This window comes from Manis pentadactyla, chromosome X (genome assembly GCF_030020395.1).
Source record: "Manis pentadactyla isolate mManPen7 chromosome X, mManPen7.hap1, whole genome shotgun sequence".
NCBI lineage: Eukaryota > Metazoa > Chordata > Mammalia > Pholidota > Manidae > Manis > Manis pentadactyla.
This window is the reverse complement of record NC_080038.1, coordinates 51658414-51682122: the sequence shown is the minus strand read 5'-3', so window position 1 is coordinate 51682122 and position 23709 is coordinate 51658414. Positions and strand designations below refer to the sequence as shown.

At 35.5% G+C, this 23709-nt stretch overlaps 1 protein-coding gene across 2 annotated transcripts in view; it reads right to left on the bottom strand.

The window, feature by feature from the left end:
- LOC130678820 (negative regulator of P-body association) overlaps positions 1–21799 on the bottom strand; it is a 59015-nt gene extending 37216 nt beyond the window's left edge. The window contains exons 1-2 of one of the 2 annotated variants that reach the window (XR_008995032.1): positions 21445–21797; positions 19166–19302 (exon numbers count right to left, since the gene is read on the bottom strand). Coding sequence is in view for 1 of the 2 variants with exons in the window: in XM_057495312.1 (XP_057351295.1) it covers positions 21474–21680 (207 nt within the window). In the remaining variant the exon portion in view is untranslated. Of the gene's footprint in view, positions 1–19165; positions 19303–21444 lie in introns of both variants that reach the window. The other variant, XM_057495312.1, reaches the window with a different exon arrangement.
- Between the last annotated feature and the right edge of the window lie 1910 nt (positions 21800–23709).

Here is a 23709-nt window from a genome sequence, read left to right as displayed (position 1 = left end):
GTGCACCTTAAATCTGTGTCTCCTGAGCTGAAGTCCTAACAAATTCTATATAAAATTGTCTATTTAACCTGAGCAGGATCTCTGCTTCATTTCTTGGTTGATATACTTGTTACTTTTCCATATATACACCCTCTTTTAGATTATCTAATTTACTCCCATAGTTCAAATACCACCTTTATGCTGATGGTTTCCAAATGTATATGTGACAGAAACCTATTTTGCAATATCTGTACAGTTTTTCAAGAGAACTGTACATCTATCTTACTGAAAATTATGAAAACCTGCTCCTGGTCTTGTATTCTGTATCTCTGTTGTTAGTGATTTTACCTAATATTCAAGCCAGAAACTTGAAAATCACTTTCTATTATTCTGTCTCCACTGGCCCCCATCCCATCTGTGATGGTCTTTTAACATTGAAATGTGAATAGGCCAAATTCCCCAGTTACTCAATCAAGCACTGATTTAGGTGTTGCTGTGAAGCCACTTTGTAGATGCAGTTAATGTCTGTAATCTAAAAGAGATTATCCTACTGTAGTATAATTGATATACAATATCATATTGGTTGCAAGTATACAAAATAGTTATTTAACAGTTAATCGACATTATTAAATGCTCACCCCAATTAGTGTAGTTACTATCTGTCAACATAGAAAGATAACTGTAGTATTATTGACTATATTCTCTATGCTGTATTTTCATCTCTGTGACTAATCTATATTATAATTGAGATTTTGTGCCTCTTTATTCCCTTCTCCTATCCACTCTTCCCCACCTCCCATAGTAACCACTAGTCTCTTCTCAATGTCTATGAGTCTATTTCTATTTTACTCTTTTGTTTTGTTTTGTTTAGGTTCCACATATAAGTGAAATCACATGGTATTTGTCTTTCTCTGACTGGCTTACTAAGCACAATACCCTCTAGGTCCACCCATGTTGTTGCAAATGTCAAGGTTTATTTTTCATGGCCAAATAATATTCAACTGTATGTATGTACCACATTTTCTTTATTTGTTAATCAATTGATATACACTTTGGTTGCTTCCATATCTTGGCTATTGTAAGTAATGCAGCAATAAACACAGGAGTGTGTGTAACTTTTTGAATCAGTGACTTTGTTTTCTTCAGATAAATTCCTAGAGGTGGAACTGCTAGGTAATACTATATTTGTATTTTTAGTTTTTTGACAAACCTCCATATTGCTTTCCACAGTAGCTGGATGAATTTATAAAAGAATTTTAAGTTTATTGAAAAAATAAAATAGATTTTCTTAGATAATCTATGTAGACTTTATTCAATTAATTGATAGGCCTTAAGAGCAGAGATGAGACTTCCCTGAAGAAATATTACCTGTGAAAACCAACTTCAGCCTTTGCCAAAGAATTCTAGCCTGTATTTCCTCAGAGACTGCTCTATGGATTTCATACTTGCTTAGACAGTCCCTACAATCACTTAAGCCAATTCCTGGGATCTATTTCTTAATATATGTCTCTTTCTGGTTCAGTTTCTCTGGTTGAACCTTGATTGATACACCATCTAATCAGTAATATTTCATTAGCTTTTCTCAAATCCAATCCTCTGTAATCCATCCCATCTCAACTATAACTGACTGAGTTCAAGCCATCATCATTGCTTGTCAGGATTACCATGAAAGTACCTTAAATGGTCTTTTTACTCCAATATCTTTCTATACCATCCTCCATATAGCCCTTGAACAATCTACAGGCATACCTCATTTTATTGTGCTTTGCTTTATTGTACCTCACAGATATTGTGTTTTTTTTACAAGTTAAAAGTCTGTGGCAACCCTGCATCAAACAAATCTATTGGCACCATTTTTCCAACAGCAATTTGTTCACTTCATGTCTTTGTGTCACATTTTGTTAATTCTTCCAGTATTTCAAACTTCCATTATTATTGTATTTGTTATGGTGATCTGGGACCAGTGATTATAACTTGCTCAAAGCTTAAATGATGGTTAGCCTTTCTTGGCAATAAAGTATTTTTAGTTAAGGTATGTACATTTTTTAAGACATAATGCTACTGCACACTTAACAGACTACAGCATATTATAAACATAATTTTTATATGCACTGGGAAAAATCCATTTGACTTGCTTTATTGTATTATTTACTTTATTGCAGCAGTCTGGAACTGAACCTGCAATATCTCCAAGATATGACTGTATAGAAAATATAAATGTGAACACAGTATTCAACTTAAAAATCTTCAATGAATTCTAATTTTCTACAGACTTATCTTAAACCTACCTAGCATGGCACACAATGTCTTCATGTTTATGCTCCAGCTTGCTGATCTAGCATCATCTCTCTACTTCAGGAAAACTAAAACTATATGACTTGTAAATCTGCCTACTATCTACCTCCATCCCCCAAGAACAGGCTCTCTTGAAACTCTGTACCTTTGATCACTCACTGCTTGAAGTTCTTTCCTCTATTTGCTCCTCACTATCACCCACCCTAATTTAATACTTCTACTCCTTTTTAAAGACTCAGCTTAGACAGTGATTCACATAGAAGCCCATTCCTGATCTTCCTTGTCTAAGGTGTGTGCTCTCCTGTATTCTCTTATAGCACTCTGTGCCAATACCTATCTACAGAACTTACCAAATCAGTTTATAAGTTCCTTGGATGAGTTAGATGTCTTATTTTTATAACCCTGGCATCTACAAAACTGCCTGGAATTTAAGAGATGTATGATATATTTTTATTGATTTATTGAAAGTATGGAGTCTGTGATAGGCAGAATGATGGCTATTCAAAGACAGCTACACCCTAATTCCAAGAACCAATGACTGTTACCTAACATGGCAAAAGGAACATTTCTAATGTGATTAAGTTAAAGACCTTGAAATGGGACAGGCTACTCTGAATTTCCTGGGAGGGCACACTCCAAATACATGAGCCCTTAAAAGCATAGGACATTTCCCCAGCTGAGTCAGAGGGAGATATGAAGTCAAAACAAATGGAGACTTCTGGTTGTATATCCAAAGGAAATGATAATGGAATATTGAAGAGATGGCTGCACTGTCATGTTCATGGAAGCATTATTCACAATAGCCAAAATATGGAAACAATTTAAGTGTCCATTAATGGTTTAAAAGATAAAGAAGCTGCCATGAGAAATAGATTCTGCCATTTGTGACAACGTGGACCTTGAAGGCATTATGCTAAGTCAAATAAGCCAGACAAAGACAAATAAGCATGGTATTGCTTATATTTGGAACCATAAAAATAAAGTTAAATTCTCAGAAACAGAGTAAAAAAATAGTTGCCAAAGGCTGCAGAATGGGGTAAATAGGTTGGTAAACAGGTATAAACTTTCAAATATAAGATGAATAAAGTCTGAGATCTAAAGTGAAACATGGTGACTATGGCTGATAGCACTGTATTATGCAAATGAAATTTGCTATAAGAATAGAACTTAAATGTTTTCACCAAGAAAAAAAAGATAGATGAGGTGATGATATGTTAATTAACTAGAAGGTGGGGAACCTTCCACAATGTGTATGTGTATCAGATCCCCACAATGTAAAGTTTCAGTACCTTACAATTTTGTTGATTATACCTCAATACAGCTGAAAAAATGTGACATGAGGATTAAAAACCCCATCAATACCCAGCCTTACTAGAGAGTGTGCATTACATATAGTCCACTTGTAGAAAAATTTCTGCATCTACTAACCATAAGGACCCTTTTATATGCCCTTTATGGTTGAGGGTAATAGTCAGAAAACTTGTTTTCATTCACTTTTTTGCAGGTCAGGTGTGGTGGTGTCATGACTCACTTTGGAAGCTTACAGGAGTTGACACATATTGATTTGGGAGCTCTGCCAAAACTACAATTGCAATAGGTTTACTTTAATATATTATTAGATGCACACAATTTTTTATTTTACTTATGTCATTTGACATTCATAATAGCTTATGAAATAGTTGTGACAGGTATTTATTATCTTGATTTAGAAAGATGAAAGTTGGGCTCAGAAGTTCAATGACTTGCTTCAAGTGATATAATCAGAAAATGAAAATAAATCAAATTTGAGCCCAGATTTTGTAGTTTCAGAAAAGGTTCTCTTATAACAAAAGAATACTTTTCTGTTCTCTATTTTTTTTTCAGAAGTTAGTCATGTAACCATTCTTTCTGAAAGAAAAATAATCTCATATTCTCTTAGTGTCACTATTTATCTTTTTCAGTGCAATGCTATTCAAATATATATACATATCCTAGGTAATGCCAATTTCTAAAGTCTAAAACTCACAGAAAAAAAGAAAATGGAGAAATTCTAACGTGAGGGGAACTCGACGTGCTGTTGTTGGCTTTGAAGACAAAAGAAGGGCACAACAAGCCAAAGAATGCAGGTGATCTATAGAATCTGGGAAGACCCTTTAGCTGACAGCCAGCAAGGGATCTCAGACTTACAGTCAAAAGGATCTGCATTCTGCCAACAACCAAATGAGTACCACACAGATTTTCCCCTACAGCCTCAAGAAAGTAATGCAGCTCACTGACACCTTAATTTTCATCTCATGAGACCCATACCAGGTTTCCAACTTATAGAACTCTAAGATAATAAATGTGTTATTTTAAGTCTCTAAGTTTGTGATAAATCTGTTATGGCAATTATGAGAAAACTAGTATGGAAATAATGCAAGAAAAGCTGCTGCATTTCAAAGAAAGACAAAGGACCAAGATGATATGGTAACACGTCAGGAAGTAAGATTATCAGGAAAGGAATTTGATCATTTATTATTTTCCTTTTAAAAATGATCAATCTAAAGTTGTATGGGAAGGCCCTTATGTAATGAGAGGGAAAAAATTGTCTAACCTCACAGATAAAGGTGCTTAAGGGGACTACACATGAAGGCGCTGCAAAAAACTGTTTGAGAGAGAAAAAGACAGCCAGCCAGCTAGGTAAATGCTTTGATGTAGGAAAACATGATGTTAGAATAGGCATAAGAACTCCCTTTAATGCTGAGCACTTAATACAAACAGGCAACCTAGGAAGTGAATATCATACAAACAGTATTTATCAAATACAATTACACCTGTGTCCAAAAATATGTGACCATTTCCTATGGGATAGTAAAAAGTACTATATTTAGCTATCCATGAACTCACCAAAGGGCATCAAAACCTTGAATTCCAAGATCTCCTGAACAGCATTTTGTAACAAGAATATTTTTTAAATTACAGAACAAAATAATACCATGTGGAGTGCAGTGGGAAAAGATGGCAGAATAGGAAGACAAGGTGGAAACCTCCTCCCACATATAAATCAAGGAAGCACCTATACCAAACACAACTAACCCTGAAAATGACCTGTAGACAGCAGAACAGACCATCTACACATAGTGAAGAAGAGAAGACCTCATTGAGAAGGGGAAAGTAGCAGAGCCATGATAGACTGGGACCCATGCCTTTCCCCCATCCCAACCCACAAGCTGGAGGAAGAGGAATGTAGTAGGGAGGCGGTAAGCAGCGCACAGGATCCCAAACACCTGGTGGTGGAGATCTGCTCTGGGAACTCAAGTCCACATTGCACTGGGCTTTGGTGATTAATGGGGCTGAACACCAGAGACAGCTGGAGCACTCTGGAAGCCTGAAAATTCTGTCACTTGTGGAGGACAGGTACACTCTCCTGGTACCACTGAGACCCAACACAGAGATGGCAGTTTAAAAGATTTACCAGAAGTGGGAAGTGAGCCAGAAGGGCAGGAGTTAGAGGAAGCTATCTCAGAGGAGAAAGGGCAGGTGGATGATGCTTCCCCAGCCCTCCCTGAGACCAGTTTGGTTGGGTGCTCATGGGAGTAAGCCCCAAATGCTCTATCTCCCTTGCCAGTGGTAAAGCCCTGTGGCAGCACTCCCATGCATACCCACTATCGGAATGACCCACGTGACCCAGCAGCAGACTTTGCTGCCTGGAAGGCAGAGGGAGGCTTCTCCAGCTTTCCTGGGACTCTCAGTGCCCCACTGGTGAGGTGCCTGTAGGAGGCCACTCCAAACACACCTCCTCTGACACTGGTGGCTCAGCTATCCATTATGTTCCCCTGAGCATCTGCCCTGCCAGCCCAGCCAGCCCAGCAGTGGGCCCCATTGATACCAGCAGAATGCTACCAGCAGAAGCACTGCACCACACACAAAAGAGCACACACACTGAGGCAAACTGTCAGCTTCTGCACACAGAGATCAGCCACTACCTGCAGACAGTCAGAAAGAAGATCCCATAACCCACAGTCCACCAATAGCAACTATGGCTCCACCACAAAGGAGATCCAGGCACTGGTGAGCAATGAGTACGTACCTACTGGTCACCACAGAATACCTTCTTCATAAAGTCACTACTTTCTAGACCAGGAGGCATAGTGGATCTATCTAATACAAAAGAAGAAACACACAAACCCAGACAAAATGAGGAGGTAGAGGAATATGCTCCAAACAAAATAACAAAATAAGTCACCAAAAACACAGCTAATGAAACTGAGATTGCCAATTATTTTGATACAGATTTCAAAATAACAGTCATAAAGATGCTTACACAACTGGAGAAAAGAATTGATGATCTCAGTGACAACTTCAACAAAAAGACAAGATTTGAAAAAGAGCCACTCAGAGCTGAAGAATATAACTGAAATGAAAAATACAATGGAGGGATTGAATACTAGATTGCTGGAAGTGCAGGAAAAAAATCAATGAGATGGAAATTAGAGAAGAGAAAAACAACCAAGCTGAGGACCAGAAAGAAAAAAGAATTTCTAAACTTGAGAGGATGCTAAGAAAGCTGTGTGACAACTCCAAATGAAACAATACTTGCATAATAGGGGTCCCAAAAGGAGAAGAAACAAGAGAGTGGAAAGTCTCTTTGAAGAAATAATAGATGAAAATCTCCCTAATCTGGGGAAATAAATAGATACCCACTTCCAGAAAGTACAGAGAATCCATAACAAAAGGAACCCCAGGAAGACAACACAAAGACAAACAGTAATTAAAATGGCAAATATTAAAGATAATAAGAGAATTGTAAAAGCACCAAGAGATAGGCAGACTGTTACCTGTAAGGGAAGCTTCATAAGGATATCAGCAGTTTTCTCAGCAGAACCTTTACAGACCAAAAGGGAATGGCATGAAATATTTAATGTATTGAAAGGGAAGAACCTGCAACCAAGAATCCTCTACACAGAAAGGTTACCATTCAGAACTGAAGGTAAGATTAAGTTTCCCAGATAAATGAAGGTTAAAAGAATTCACCAGCACTAAATTGGCCTTACAGTTTAATTTAAAGGGACTTCTGTAAATGGATATGTTCTTAAGCCTAAATATTTGTCAACAGTGAATATAAACCTACAGCAAAAGTAATAGACCAATTATTTACTAAGTAAGTATGAAGTTAAAGAAACAACAGTAATAAAATCAACTACACACAAAATCAGGCAAGGGATACACAAAAGATGTAGATTATGACATACATAGAGTGTGGAGGAGAAAGAATAAAATAGTACTTTTACATTGTGTTAAAAATATTGCAACTATAAATATAATAAAGACTGTTATATGTTAAGGAAACTATCTATGAACTTTATGGTAACCACAAACAGATGGACTTAACAGATATATATAGAATATTTCACCCAAAAGCAGCAGGATATACATTTTCCTCAAGTGCACATGGAATGTTCTCCAGAATAGATCACACATTAGGACACAGAGACTCAATAAATTGAAAAAGATGGAAAATACATCAAGCATATTTATAGGTCACAGTGCTATAAAACTGGAAATCAATTACATGAAGAAAACAAAAAACCAACAAACACATGGAGGCTAAACAGTATGCTTCTAAATAATCAATGGATCAAGAACAAATAAAAGAAGAAATCAAGCAATACATGGAGACAAATGGAAACAAAAGTTAAACAGTTCAAAATATGTGCGATGCTGCAAAAGTCATTCTAAGAGGGAAGTATTCAGGCCTACCTCAAGAAAGAGGAATAGTCCCAAGTAAACAGTATAAACTCACTAGAAAAAAAACTAGTAAAAGAAAAACAAATGAAATGCAAAAGTTAGTATAAGGAGGGACACAATAAAGATCCAAGCAGTAATAAATAAAAGAGAGAAGAACAAAACAATATAAAAAAATCAATGAAACCAAGAGTTGGTTCTATGAGAAGATAAAGAAAACAGACAAATCTCTAGGTAGACTTATGAAGAAATAAAGAGGATATAAAAAACAAAATTAGAAGTGAAAAGGAGAAATTACAAATGATACCACAAAAACACAAAGAATTATTAGAGAATGCTATGAAAAATTATATGCCAATAAACTAGACAACCTAGAAGAAATGGACACATTCCTAGAAAAGTACAACCTTCCAAGACTGACCCAGGAAGAAACAAAAAATTTGAACCAACCAATTACCAGTAACAAAACTGAACTTGCAATCAAAAGCTCCCAACAAACTCCAGGACCATATGGCTTCACAGCTGAGTTTTCCCAATTAATTAAAGCAGAGATAATACCCATCCTTCTTAAAGCATTCCAAAAAATAGAAGAGGGAATACTTCCAATACCATTCTACGAGGCCAGCATCACTATAACACAAAACCGGACAAAGACAATACAAAAAAACAAAATTACAGACCAATATCCCTGATGAGCACAGATGCAAAAATCCTCAACAAAATATTAGAAAAACAAATTCAAAAATACATCAAAAGGGTCATCCATCACAATCAAATAGTATTTATTCCAGGGATGCAAGGATGGAATAGTATTTGTAAGTTAATCAATGTAATACACCACATTAAAAAAAGGAGGGACAAGAAGTATATCATCATCTCAATAGAAGCTGAAAAAGCATTTGACAAAATTCAACATCAGTTCATAATAAAGACTCTCAACAAAATGGGTATTGAGAGAACATACCTCAAAAGAAAAAAGGCCATATTTGACAAACCCACAGCTAACATCATACTCAGTGACAAAAAGATGAAAGCTCAGGAACAAGACAAGGATGCCCACTCTCACCACTTTTACTCAACATGGTAATGGAAGTCCTAGCCATGGCAATCAGATATGATAAAGAGATAACAGGCATTCACATTGGTAAGGAAGAAGTAAAACTGTCACTATTTGCAGATGACATGAAGGCATATAAAGAAAATGCTCAATTACACCAGAAAACTCTTAGAAGTAATAATGGATTCAGCAAAGTTGCAGGATACAAAATCAATATACAGAAATCTGTTGCATTCCTATATGCTAACAATGAACAAACAGAAAGATAAATCAGGAACACAATTCCATTTACAATTACATGAAAAAGAATAAAATGCATAGAAATAAACGTAATGAAGGAGGTGAAAGACCTCTACTCCGAAAACTCTTAAAAAAGACACTGATGAAAGAAATTAAAGACACAAATAAATGGAAATCTATCCCACACTCACATATAGAAAGAATTAATATTGTCAAAATGGCCATCCTGCCCAAAACAACTGACAGATTCAATGCAATCCCTATCAAAATACCAATGGCATTTTTCAATGAACTAGAGAAAAAAATCCTAAAATTCATATGGAAGACGCTGAATAGTGAAAACAATCCTGAGACAGAAGAACAAAGCTGGGGATATTACACTCTGTGACATCAAACTATACTAAAAAGCTACAATAATCAAAAAAGTATGGTACTGGCACAAGAACAGACCCACAGATCAACAGATAATAAAGAACCCAGATATAAACCCACACATATATGGCCAATTAATACACGATAAAGGAGCCATGAATACACAATGGGGAAAAGACAGTCACTTCACTAACTGGTGTTCGTAAAATCGGACAGCCACATCCAAGAGAATGAAACTGGATTACTGTCTAATTCCATATGCAAAAGTAAACTCAAAATGGATCAAAGACCTGAATGTAAGTCATGAACCCATTAAACTCTTATTAAAAAAACATAGGCAAAAACATCTTAGACATAAACATGGGTGACCTCTTCTTGAACATATCTCCCCAGGCAAGGAAAACAACAGGAAAAAAGAACAACTGGGACTATATTAAGCTGAAAAGCTTCTGTAAAGCAAAAGACACCATCAATAGAACAAAAAGGAACCCTACAGTATGCGAGAATATATTTGAAAATGACACATCCGATAAAGGCTTGACATCCAGAATATATAGAGCCCACACGCCTCAACAAACAAAAAACAAATAACCCAATTAAAAACTGGGCAGAGGAACTGAACAGACAGTTCTCCAAAAAAGAAATACAGATGGCCAACAGACACATGAAAAGTGCTCCACATCGCTAATTATCAGAGAAATGCAAATTAAAACTACAATGAGGTATCACCTCACACCAGCAAGGATGGCTGCCATCCAAAAGACAAACAACAACAAATGTTGGCGAGGTTGTGGAGAAAGGGGAACCCTCCTACACTGCTGGTGGGAATGTAAGTTAGTTCAACCATTGTGGAAAGCAATATGGAGGTACATCAAAATGCTCAAAACAGACTTACCATTTGACCCAGGAATTCCACTCCTAGGAATTTACCCTAAGAATGCAGCAATCAAGTATGAGAAAGATCAGTGCACCCCTATGTTTATTGCAGCACTATTTACAATAGCCAAGAATTGGAAGCAACCTAAATGTCCATCGATAGATGAATGGATAAAGTAGATGTGGTACATATACACAATGGAATACTACTCAGCCATAAGAAAAGGGCAAATCCTACCATTTGCAGCAACATGGATGGAGCTGGAGGGTATTATGCTCAGTGAAACAAGCCAAGCGGAGAAAAGAGAAATACCAAATGATTTCACTCATCTGTGGAATATAAGAACAAAGGAAAAACTGAAGGAACAAAACAGCAGCAGAATCACAGAACTCAAGAATGGACTAACAGGTACCAAAGGGAAAGGGACTGGGGAGGATGGGTGGGTAGGGAGGGATAAGGGGGGTGGGGAGAAGTAGGGGGATATTAAGATTAGCTTGCATGGTGAGGTGGGAGAAAGGGGAGGGCTGTACAACACAGAGAAGGCAAGTAGGGATTCTACAACATTTTGCTATGCTGATGGACAGTGACTGTAAAGGGGTTTATAGGGGGGACCTGGTATAGGGGAGAGCCTAGTAAACATAATATTCGTCATGTAAGTGTAGATTAATGATACCAAGAAAAAAAAAAAAAGGCAGTTCCTGTGTGGAGACCTCCAATGAATTCTACACAAGTGTATAAAGGGCATATAAAAGTGTAGGCAAAGGGTCTGTTTGTGTTTATACAGAGGATCAAAGCCTAATTGGGCTACCCCGAAAATGAACTAAGATACGATATGAAAACGAACTTCCAACATCAGCACTCTCTGGAAGACTCATGCCAGAAGATGATCATCAAAAAACCCCAACAAAGATCCACGTACTGTTACAGCTGTAGATGCACTCATCCCACCGGTTCCTGGACTTTCCATGGGAATGAAGAAGGAGATATCTAAGCTGGCCTGTGCATACAGTAAAACAACAAATTTGACTGGATCTATACTGTTGGAACTCAACCAAGAATTAGGAGAAGTGCAAATTGAAGCACTCCAAAATCTTACAACTACAGACTGTTTACTGTTAAAAGAACATATGGGATGTGAACATTCTAAAGGAATTGGTTGTTTTAATTTGTCTGATTTCTCTCAGACTGTTCAAGTTCATTTGGATAATATCCACCATATTATAGATAAGTTTTCACAAATGCCTAAGGTGCCTAACTGGTTTTCTTGGTTTCACTGGAGATGGCTCTTAATTACAGTTATGCTTTGGTTATGTAACTATACTCCTATTATGTTAATGTGTGTGCGCAATTTAAGTAGTAGCTTAAAACCTATACATGCTGAAGTTACTCTACAAGAAGATATGTCAAAGAAATAGTCAATCTTCCCATGTTTTCTGCCGCCTGCTACTTCTATAGCTTTTCTTCTTCCTTCCTAATTACAACCCTTAAATAGAATTCCTGCCTCATATCAAATTTACCGAGTATCATAATTATTCCAAGTGGTAAAGATACCTCAAGACAAATGTTGGGCATAGAAGCTACAGGACATAAATATGCAAAGAAGTAAAATGCTAACCATTTCAAACAATAAGGCTTCTCTCTCACTTACCAACTTTACATTTCCCTGTATGGCCCCGGAAGATGACTGGTTAGCCAGAGACGGGTAAGATTCCTCAAAGGAGGAACAACCTAAGACAGGCACAGTCGCAGGGGGGCCATCAGGTGAGAAATTGGGGATCAACAGAGGTGAGGCTTAGAACCTCACCCTCCCTGTTCTGAGAGAAATCTTCTGCATATGTGGATGTTTTATTGCCCTTGTCTATCTTGGATTAACACATAGTCTACAGGCACACACCTGATCATCTACATTTGCTCTCTTACAACACTAAACTATGTTTTCTACCTTTATCTTGTATCTACCTACCACTTCAGCATTTTATTTAAAATAATAATAATAAAGAGAGAAATGTGGTATCCACATATAAATCAAGTATAAAAATCAAATGAGTATTCATATTTGAACTGTTCATAATGCATGAGCAAAACCGAAAGTTTCTGTGATTGCTGCCCTTGTACTGTTCACCATGTAACTTATTCACTATGTAAGAATTTGTTGTCCATGTAAGAACTTGTTTGTTATGCTTCAGAAGATTGGAGACTGACGATAATTAGGCTTTGTGTGGATTAATGATTGTGCATTGAGCATTGACTCCCCTATACAGAATTTTATTGTTGTTAACAACTATTTGATCAATAAATATGAGAGATGCCCTCACAAAAAAAAAAAAAAAGTAGACTTCCAATTGTAAAATAAATAAGTAACCGGGATGTAATGTATAGCATAAGGAATATAGTCAAAATATTGTAACAACTTGGTATGGTGATAGCTGGTACCTAGAATTATCATGTATATAAATGTTGAATCACTGTGTTGTACACCTCAAACTAATGTAATGTAATACTGTGTGTCAACTACCCTTCAATAAAAAATAATTATCTACAAAAAAAAATAATAATAATAATGAATGTGACAAACTGGCACTTTGTGCCTCCTGATGTGATGCAGCAGGAAGGACACAGGATATCTTATATGCAGTACTCTTGCTAAAAATGCTTACATTAATCATGGGGGAACAGACAAGTTCAGACTCCACGACATGTGCAAAACAACTGCTTGGACTCATCAGAAATGCCAGTGTTATAAAAAAATTAAAAGAAAAGGATGGGAAGGTGATATTCTAGTCCCAAACAGATCAAAGATGCATGAAAACTAAATATTGTGCATGACCGCTGAGTGGATCATGGATCAAAACAAATAAACAGCTAATAAAGAGATTTTCAGGTAATTTGGGAAACGCATATGGACAGTATATTAGACAATAGCATAGTATCAAGGTTAAATTTATCTGAGTGTGATAAAAGTCATGTCCTTGCTCTTAAGAGATACATACAGAATGTTTAGGGCTAATGTGTCATGACATCTGCAAGTTACTTTCAAATGGTTCAGCAAAAAATTACACACACACACACACACACACACACACACACACACACACAAAGAGAAAAAAACATATGTACCAAAATAAACAACTGATGGATTACCAATGAAGGATATCTTTTGACTTTTCTGAACAGTTGATATTTCCATAAAACAAAAACTTGTGAACAAAAACAACGTTTGAAGATGTAAAGCTTATCCTCACTGCTAATTATAAATCCTGCTGGCAAATTCAGAAATGAATCAATGCACTCACATTTTTGGCAGAACACTTTCTGAAAACTAAAAGAAAGAAAAAAAGAAGGTGAGAAAGTAAAAAGGTGAAATGAGAAATGCCATCTAAACAAAGTTTATCAAACAAAATAGAGTTTAAAGGTGAAAAGGCAAAATGGGTCACACAAAATGATAAAAGATGAATCTATTTCAGACTTGTAGATGCATAATAACAAAGCTTCAAATATAAACCAAAAACTTAAAGTACAAAAATTTAACAAATCAGTGGGAAATTTTACATCTACCTCTCAGTAATTGATAGATTTAGCAAAAACACAAAATTAATAGTGATATACAGAAGAAAAATAACATAATTAACAAGTTTAATAGATATTTATAGAACTCTACAGGAGAAAATCAGAATATAGAAAATCTTTTTAGGCACATATGAAACACTTGTAAATTGATCACTTTCTCTAGAACATAAAGCAAATCTCAACAAATACTAAATAACCAGTATTGTATAAACCATGTTATCAATACTAAGAGCAATTAAATACAAAATAATAACAAAATATTAAGCTAAAATATATCCATGTACCCATGTCTTGGTTTCTAAATACGATCTCCTACTAAAAGGAACCAGAGTTCCAGAAAGAAATATTTAGTGAGGCAGAAAACACAAGACAAACCTGAAAGTAAGGAAGTAAAGAAATGTTGAAATCAACATATGTATTATATGATGGGAATCCATCAAAGGGACAGAGAATGCAGCTTGAATGGGTTGCCACTGGCTAAATCTGGGACATTAAAATAATGATAGCAATAGGATATCCATGAAATAAAATAAAAATCTACACGTCCAACCTAATATAAATAAACAAATAGAGAAAAAAGTTCTTCCTTGAAATAGGATACAAACTTAAAGTGGATTAACTTAGAGTGGATTAATCTAGCAAACAGCATCATAATCAAGTAATCAAGTTTAATATTACTTCTAAGGGGTCAGAACAACATCATGTGCCACTGATATGACCTAAGAACAATACAACATTATCTTATATTCCTGCCAAAATGCATAATCTAAGTGTAATAATGAGGAAAAGACACACAAACTTAAACTGAGATGATCTACAAAATAAATGTCCTGTATTTTTTTTAACTGTCAATATCATACAAGATAAAGGAAGGCTAAACTGTTTCAGATGAAACAAAACTGAAAAGGCATGGCAAATAAATACAAGGCATTATCCTGTAGTGAATCTTTAGTAAAGAAAATAAAACAGCTGTAAAAGACATTATTGGGACAAGAGTTGAAATTGCAATTTCACCCAGATAATATTAGAACACCAATTTCAAACTAAAATACACAATTATAGTAATCAAAACAGTATGGTCCTGGCATTAAAAACAGACACATAAACCAATGGAACAGAGCTGAGAGCCCTGAATCAAACCACCACATACACAGTCAAGAGCATATATTTGACAAGGGTACCAAAAGTATGCAATGGAGAAAAGATACTCTCTATTCAATAAATGATACCAGGAAAACTGTATATTCACATGAAAAAGAATAAAACTGGAGCCCTATCTTACACCACTTGCAAAAATTAATTCAAAAGGTATTAGAGACAGAAAGGTAAGCCCTAAAATCATAAAACTCCTAGAAGAAAACATAGGAAAACAGTTTCTTGATATTGGTCTTTGCAATGTTTTATGGATATGACACTCAAAACACAAGCAACAAAGTAAAAAATAAACAAGTAGGATTTCATCAAAATTAAACTAAATTGTTTCTGCATGGCAAAAGAATGGATCAACAAAATGAAAAGCTACCTATGGAAGTAGAGAAAATATCTGCAAACCATTCATTTGATAAGGAATTAATATCCAAAATATATAAGGTATTCACACAACTCAATAGGAGAAAAAAAAATCCAATTTTAAAAGGTGCAAAGGACCTGAGCAAACAGTTCTCTAAAGAAGATATTCAAATGGCTAACAGGTACATGAAAAGGTGCTCAACATCACTAATCATCAGGGAAATGAAAATCAAAAGTACAGTGAGATATCTCACACTTGTTAGATGGCTATTGTGAAAAAGACATGAGATAACAAATGCTGGCAAGGAAATGGAGAAAAGGGAACCCTTGTACACTGTGGGTGGGAATGCAAATCGGTACACCTACTATAGAAAACAGTATGGAGGAGGTTCCTCAAAGAATCACAAATAGGACTACCATATGATTCAGCAATTACACTTCTGGGTATACATCTGAAGGAAATGAAAACATTATTTTGAAGAGATACCTGCACCTCTATGTTCACTGAATCATTATTTATAATAACCAAGACATGGAAACAACCTAAGTGTCCATCAACAGATAAATGGACAAATAAAATATGTTTTTTGTGTATGCACACACACACATACATACAAATACATGCATACATACATATATAAAATGGAATATTATTCAGCCATAAAAAGGAAAATTTTGTAATTTCTGACATTCCAAAGGATAAATCTTGAAGGCATATGTCAAGTAAAATAAATCAGACAGAGAAAGACAAATACTGTATGATCTCACTTACACATGCAATCTAAAAAACTCTCTGCTCATAAAAACAGAGAACAGATTGGTAGTTTCCAGTGGACGGAGGAAGAGGGAAATGGAAGAAAGCAGTCAAAGGCTATAAACTTTCAGTTATAACATGAGTAAGTTCTGGGGATCTAATGTACATTTATCCCCAGATTTATTATTTATATGTTAGTTAATATTTGTATTATATTTATATTTATACTATGTATTTATATTTATATTATACTATATTATACTAGTACATACTATAGTATAATATGTATTATATAACTAGTTATACATAGTTATATAACTACAATTGGAGTATACTTACTACTCTGTTAACTATACTATAGCATGTTATATATATATATTCACATATGTCTACTATAGTATAGTGACTATAGTTAACAATACTGTATTGTATACTTAAAAGCTGCTAAGAGAGTAAATGTTTCAATTTTTCACCACACACAAACTAAGTGGCTTGATAGCTGAGGAATTATCTAATCTTATTGTGCTGGTCATTTTATATAGCAGATTATCTCACTGTATACCTTAAACATAACAATGTTATATGTCAATTATATTTCAATTAAGCTGGGAAAAAAGAACTATAATACAGCTTACATTGTCCATTGAAGTATGTTTTCCCAAACTCATCCGTTTTTCAGTATGAGTGGATAGTCTTCACAATAAAGGTTTACAAAACATAAAAAAATTGCAACAATGTCCAATTTCTATTTTCACTCATGTACTGAGGTTATGTATGGGAAAGGCATCTTTATAAGACAATACACACTGAAGTATTTACAGGTCTTTACAGGAGCATGATGTCTGCAAGTTACTCTCAAATAGTTGAGAGAGAGAAAGGGAGAAGTCAAGGAGAGGGGAAAGGGTGGGAGAGGAGAGGAAAACAGGGAAAAGAGGAGGGGAGGAGGAGAGAGAGGGAGAAACAGAAACAGAGAATGATAGAGCAAACATGGCAAAATGTTAATTGGTGAATCTGGGTAAAGGGCGTATGGCAGTTCTTTGTAATATTCCCAGTTTTTCTTTAGTAAGTGAAGAATTAGAACAAAATTAAAGTCTTAAAAACTCTAGTATAGACTTAGAACAAAATTAAAAGTTTAAAAATACAAGTGTAGAAAAAAATTAAAAGTTTAAAAAAGACAAGTATAAATATCAGCAAAAGTCCTCATTTAATAGTATAATCACATTTTTCCTATGTATTTAATCAAACAAAAGTTTTATATTGCCAAAGTCTATTGGGATAAATTGCCAGTATATAATTTTGCTTTTTGTTACCAGAAGGAAGAAAAATTGAACATTTTATGTTTTACATCTTGATCTGGGCAATGGTTAAATGAGTGTATACACATGCAAAAGTGCATCAAGCTGTACACTAAAATTTGTACATTTTATTATGTGTACTGCAATATAAAAAACTAAACATTTTAAAGCAGAAAATAAGATGAAGTTTAATTATGATGGCACTAATGATTTCACAATATGATTTTTAAAAAGACACCAAATGTTTATAAATGAAAAAAACTAGAGTCAAAAAAGAAATAAGAGAAATTAGAAAATAATAATTGATTGATAATAAAATACTACATATAAAACCTGTGAAATTCTTCTAAACTGGTACACAGTGGAAAATTTATAGTCATAAATTCTTATTTTAGAAAAGAGGATTGAAAATCACTGTGTTAAAGGTCTAAATAAATAAGTTAGGAAAAGAGAAACCAAAAGAAAGTAAAGAAAAAAAGTAAAGATAAAAGCAGAACCTCTTAAAATAGGAAACAAAATATACAATGGTGAGGCCTGAAGAGACTAAAAGCAAGAAATACATTAGAAAATTAATTATTATAATTTATCATACAGTCACACTGTCATATTAATGGAGTAAAAAACCTATACAATCATGGCAATAGATACAGACAGAGCATTTGGAGAAAAAAACTATATACTCATTTATAATAAAAAGTCTCGGCAATCTAAGAATAGAAAGGAACTTCCTTAACATGAAAAAGAAAATCTAAAAATGGTGAAACATTTGTAGAATTCCCTTGTAAATTTAGGAGCAAGACAAGGATATCTTCTATCACTGCTACTATTTCTTGTACTGAAGATCTTAGCAATCACAGTAAAACAAGCTAAAAAAAATACTGAGAAGTTAGAAACTGCCATTATTCACAATATAATTAACAGGAAATCAAAGAGAATCTATATAATTGAAACAAATAGAATTCAGAAAGGCTGCAGCATATAAAATCAGCACGCAAAAATATCAATCATGCTCCCATTGACCAGAAATAATCAGAAAATGTGGTTCAAAAGATACATTTCATAGTAACAACAGAAACAATCAGGTGATTAAGAGTGAATATAACAAAACAGATTATAAATTACATTATATTATTGTGGTTTTTATAATACATTTTAAATAATAATGCATTTAATCACAGTTGGAACAATGTCAAATTTCTTAGAAATCACATACATTATTATTATATGGTGTCACATAATGTAGAAAATAGTTTCAATTTTATCATTTGATGCAAACTTTCTGTTATTTCTGTATTTAGGAGTTGGACTCCTAAAATAAATCACTTGCTTGAAAACCTCAGTGGTTGTCACTGCTTATGGATTAAACTACATATGCCTCAGCGTAACATTTAAGGTCCTGCATCACTCTGTCTAACAGATTCAAGCTTTCTGTTATTTCCTTTGCTAGTTATTTTTAGTGTATCACAATCAACTCTTATCCTCCTCCATCCTTTAGAAGTTTTGGATAAAAAGATTACCTTAAAAACCACAACTTCCCGGTGCAGGATATCAGAAAAAGCAGGATAGCATTATCAATGTTCTTCATTGTCTTCACTGGGTTAACTATTTTACGAATGCACCAAGGAAACAGAGTCATACCGCTATCCCTCAGTGTCTGAAAAATAGTAAAATAAGGTAAAATCATTTCCTCTTTTACTATCCATCTCTTTTCCCGGGCCTCCTCAACTCCTTATGCTTCACCATGCCCCTATTTTCATTAAATATTCCTGTAAAACAGTTATATAGATAATATTAGAAAGGGTCTCTTGCATAGCAATTTATACCATAGACTCTAGAAGCCCTTTAAACAGTGTCTGACACATAAAAATGTTCAGCATTTGCTAGTACAATTTTCAGGGAATTTAATCACCAGAGGAAATTATGTAGCTCTTGTACTTCTTCCCCTACACAATCTCTTTTGTTTTCTATTTGCTATGCATATGCGCTACCCCACTCCCCACCACTACCCCTTTGGACAGAGAGGTAAAGTCGAGGCAATTCAGACTGTAAGAAATAACTAGGCAATGGTTTCAAGCAAGAATAGAGCTAATTATTTTTCTATGAACGACCACCAAACCCCGTTTGGAACCCCCTTAGTTTCCATCGCTAAGCTGGCATTCATTGACTTATTTATTCAAATATCTGTTTCACTCCTACTGTGTCTAGGCACTATGCCTTGGTCATCCATCGCCTATAGCTTCTGAAAGCACAATTGCAGGAATTCCATAAAGGTTTATTGGACGAAGGAAGATGATGCCTTGTCTCCTTTGGCTTTCAAGGATCTGTGAAGTTTAGGTCAGATTTTTTTTATTATTTCCATTCTATGAACTCATCTAAATAGTTGTTTCTCATAAACATTTTAGGAGTTGGACTCCTAAAATACATCACTTGCTTGAAAACCTCAGTGGTTGTCACTGATTATGGATTAAACTGCATATGCCTCAGCATAACATTTAAGGTCCTGCATCACTCTGTCTAACCTAGCCCTTCTCACAGATTCAGAGTTACAGCCAAGCTTTTCCCAGAACAAGCCTGCCTTGGGGCCTTTGTTCTGGAAACACTAGGCCTGAAAAGCATTCCCTCCCTCTCCACAGGGCAGATGTCACTCACCCTTTACCGCCCACCCAGAGTTCCCCCTTCCTCTTTTATGAGTCAGGATCACTACTAGGCAGAATGGCTTAGTCCATCCTGGGTGCTCCCTGCATGCCTTGAGCAATTAAATATTATAGCACTTGGATTTGACTTACCATATTGTAACTTTTTCTTTTTTTTTACTTATTAAATTCACGGAGAACACTCAAACACTTCTGAAGGCTCACCTTTCAATACCTTCTGTCAGCACAGTGCTAGGCATAGGATTCTGATCTTCAATACACTGCTGTTATTGATCTTGAACCAAGCATTTTGTAAATGGAGAAGTTTTAAATATACACAAAAGTAGTGAGAACGCCTATTATTTGTGGCAACATGGATGGATTTAGAGGTTATTATGCTAGGTGAAATAAGCTAGGCAGAAAAAGACAAATACCATATGATTTCATTTACATGTGGAATCTAAAAACAAAACAAAATGAACGAAACACCAGTAGAGTCATAGACACTGAGAAGTGACCGGTGTTTACCATGGCGGAGTGGTTGGGGTGGATGGGTGAAACTGGTTAAGGGGATAAAGAGGCACAAAATTTAAATAATAATATAAATTGGTCACGGGTTGAAAGTATAGCACACAGAATATAGTGAATAGTTCTGTAACATCTCTGTATGTTGACAAATAGTAACTACACTAGTTGGGGGGAGCATTTAATAATGTAGGTAACTGTTGAATCACTGTGCTGTATATTTGAAACCAATACAATATTGTCTATCAACTTCAGTAAAAAAAAAGTAGTGAGAGCAATATACTGAACCCCCATGTATACATCACACAGCTTTAATAATAATGACCTCATGAACATTTTGTCTGGATCCCCCACCTTTGCCCCAGTGAATTACTTCCAAACATGAAAATATTTGTCTATTTCTTAAAAAATAAAACCACAATTATTACAGCTAATGCATTTTAAAAATTACTTAATATCATTAAATACCCATAATTTCATCCTAGGATATTTTGTGAAAGAGGTATTTAATGCCTGCATATTCTTTCTTCAATTCCTAAATCACGGAGAGAACAGAGAAAGGGGAAGGAAATCTGGGAAATTGAATAATTAATTTTCAGAGAGCCTGTATGTCTCAAATGAGAAAAAAATAATCTGACCTGGTTTGGGGTGGATGAAGTATATTCTACTACTTCTCCGGAGGAGGCGGGTGCGACTTCAGGCTGGGTGATGCAGGAGGAGGTGCAGAGGGGAGAGAGGTACTACCACCGTTCGGGGTTCCTTCCGGATAATCCCACCGGGGAGCAAGGAGGCAGCGCTTTTTTGGAGGCTTGGCTTCCCGTGTGTTTCCAGGTGGGAGCGTGGATCTCCCGGAGGTACAAGGATGGTCCCCCATAAGGATTACAGGACCTGGGCGTCAGATCTTTCTCCGGTGGGCACTGGCTAGGCCAAGAGAACTGAGATGGCGGCGGGTTCCCCACAGGCACAGAGCTTCTTCCCGGTTTCGCTCTTACCGTATTTCCTGTATCCTGAGACGTATATCCCCTCTCTGCGTCCGCCCCCGCGCCCTACCCACCCCGTTTTACTGTTTCTAGACGTGGGGGGGGGTGCTAAACATAGAGCCATGTTAGGACCATTTAAAAAGCAGTATACAAACGTGTTGACTGAAGTGCAGAATAGCGCGCAAGCTCTGACTATAGAAATAGAATTTAAAAAAAAAAAGAAACAGAATTTAGAAAATACATTCACTGTAAGCCATAGAATCTAAAATCACTTTTGTCCTCATATTTTAATGAATTAGAAATATCTGAACACTTACATTTGTAAAAATGTTTTGACGTCTAGGAAATCTCTGATAACTGATGGTATGTCATACTTCAACTGGCAACTTTTTTTTTCTTTCCTAGATTTATGGAAAATACCGATTCATCTTACTATTGCTGGTGTCATGTATTATATGATATATGGTAAGTAGGCAGAAATGGGTGCAATGTGGCTTAGAAGAAAAAGTTGCTGGAACTTCTTAGACCTTCATCATTCACATTAATCCCCCTTTGGTAATAGACAAACTGAGCACTCTTTTCCAGCACTGTCCTCAGTTTTTTTTTAATGGAGAGAGTTCAATCCTTAATGTCAAAACAGAACTAATTTTTAAAATATTCTATTATTTACAGACTCTGTGATATTCAAGTAGTTGTTAAACACTTGGAGCTTTAGTTTATAGGAAATAATTTCTTCCTTGAAAAAACTATTGCCATAATCAAGGATAATGCATTTAAGGCACTTACTAACCATAATTGTCTCTCATCTCCACCATCACTAACTTTCTCCAAATACCAGTGCAGCCCTTTATACAAACTGGATACTCAGTAAATGTTTGGGAAGTAAATGACCTGTGATTTTCTACCAGATGCTACCAATAAAGACAAGAAATTTAAAAGTAAGTTAATAAAAAGATGTGAAGGGAGATCAAGAAATACAATGCTGTAAAGCTAGAAGAGCAGTTGGGACTAGACCTACAAATGAGTCAGCAACACAGATGTGGTAGTTGAAGTCCTGGGCATGGATGAGATCCCTAAGAGAAAATATAGAGAGAAGTGAAGTGGGCTAAAGACAGAGTATTGCGTAATTAGAAACAGGTAGAAGAGTAGTCTGCTTCAAAGACTGAGAGTGGCCAAGGTCAGAGTAGAGGTTTCTGACCCAGGGTTTCTCGCTATTGTCACTATTGATGTTTGAGGCCAGATCATTCAATGTGGGTGGACTCCTGTCTTGTGCTTTGTAGGATGTTTAGCAGTATCTCACTCAATCCAGGCAAGTAGTGCCCGCCCCAACTAACCCCACTTGTGGTAATAAAAAATGTCTCACACACTGCCAAATATCCCCTTGGGGGCAAAATCATTCCCTCTGAGAACCATTGGTCTATACTAATCCTTCAAACTTGCTCCTTTCCTAGTCTGCTTCATCTCAGTGAATGTCGTGCCTTCTTCCCAGTTGTACAAGTCAAGCCTTCAGTCTATATTTTTTGATATTTCAGAATATTTTATTATTTCCCAAAGTAAATGAAGTAACATTTTCACAATCTTTTTATGTGGGTCTCTAAATATACAAGATTAAAGACTTTAAAAGTAAAGGTTGAAATTAAGTTGTTTTATACCTATGGTTTCAGTAAGTTAAGAGAAATGTGACCTAATCTTAGTAAAATGACAGGAAATAAAAATTATATCAAATGCAAGTGGGTTTGATTAAAGTAAACATTTGACTTGAGGTGAAAACAGTTCCAATTTAGAGCTGATGCCATCAAAATGGACTGTTTATACTTCAGCTGGATTTCTTTATTTTTATCTTTGTGGTAAAATATACATAATATAAACTTTACCATATTAACCATTCTTAAGCATACAGTTCAGTAGTGTTAACTAATTCAC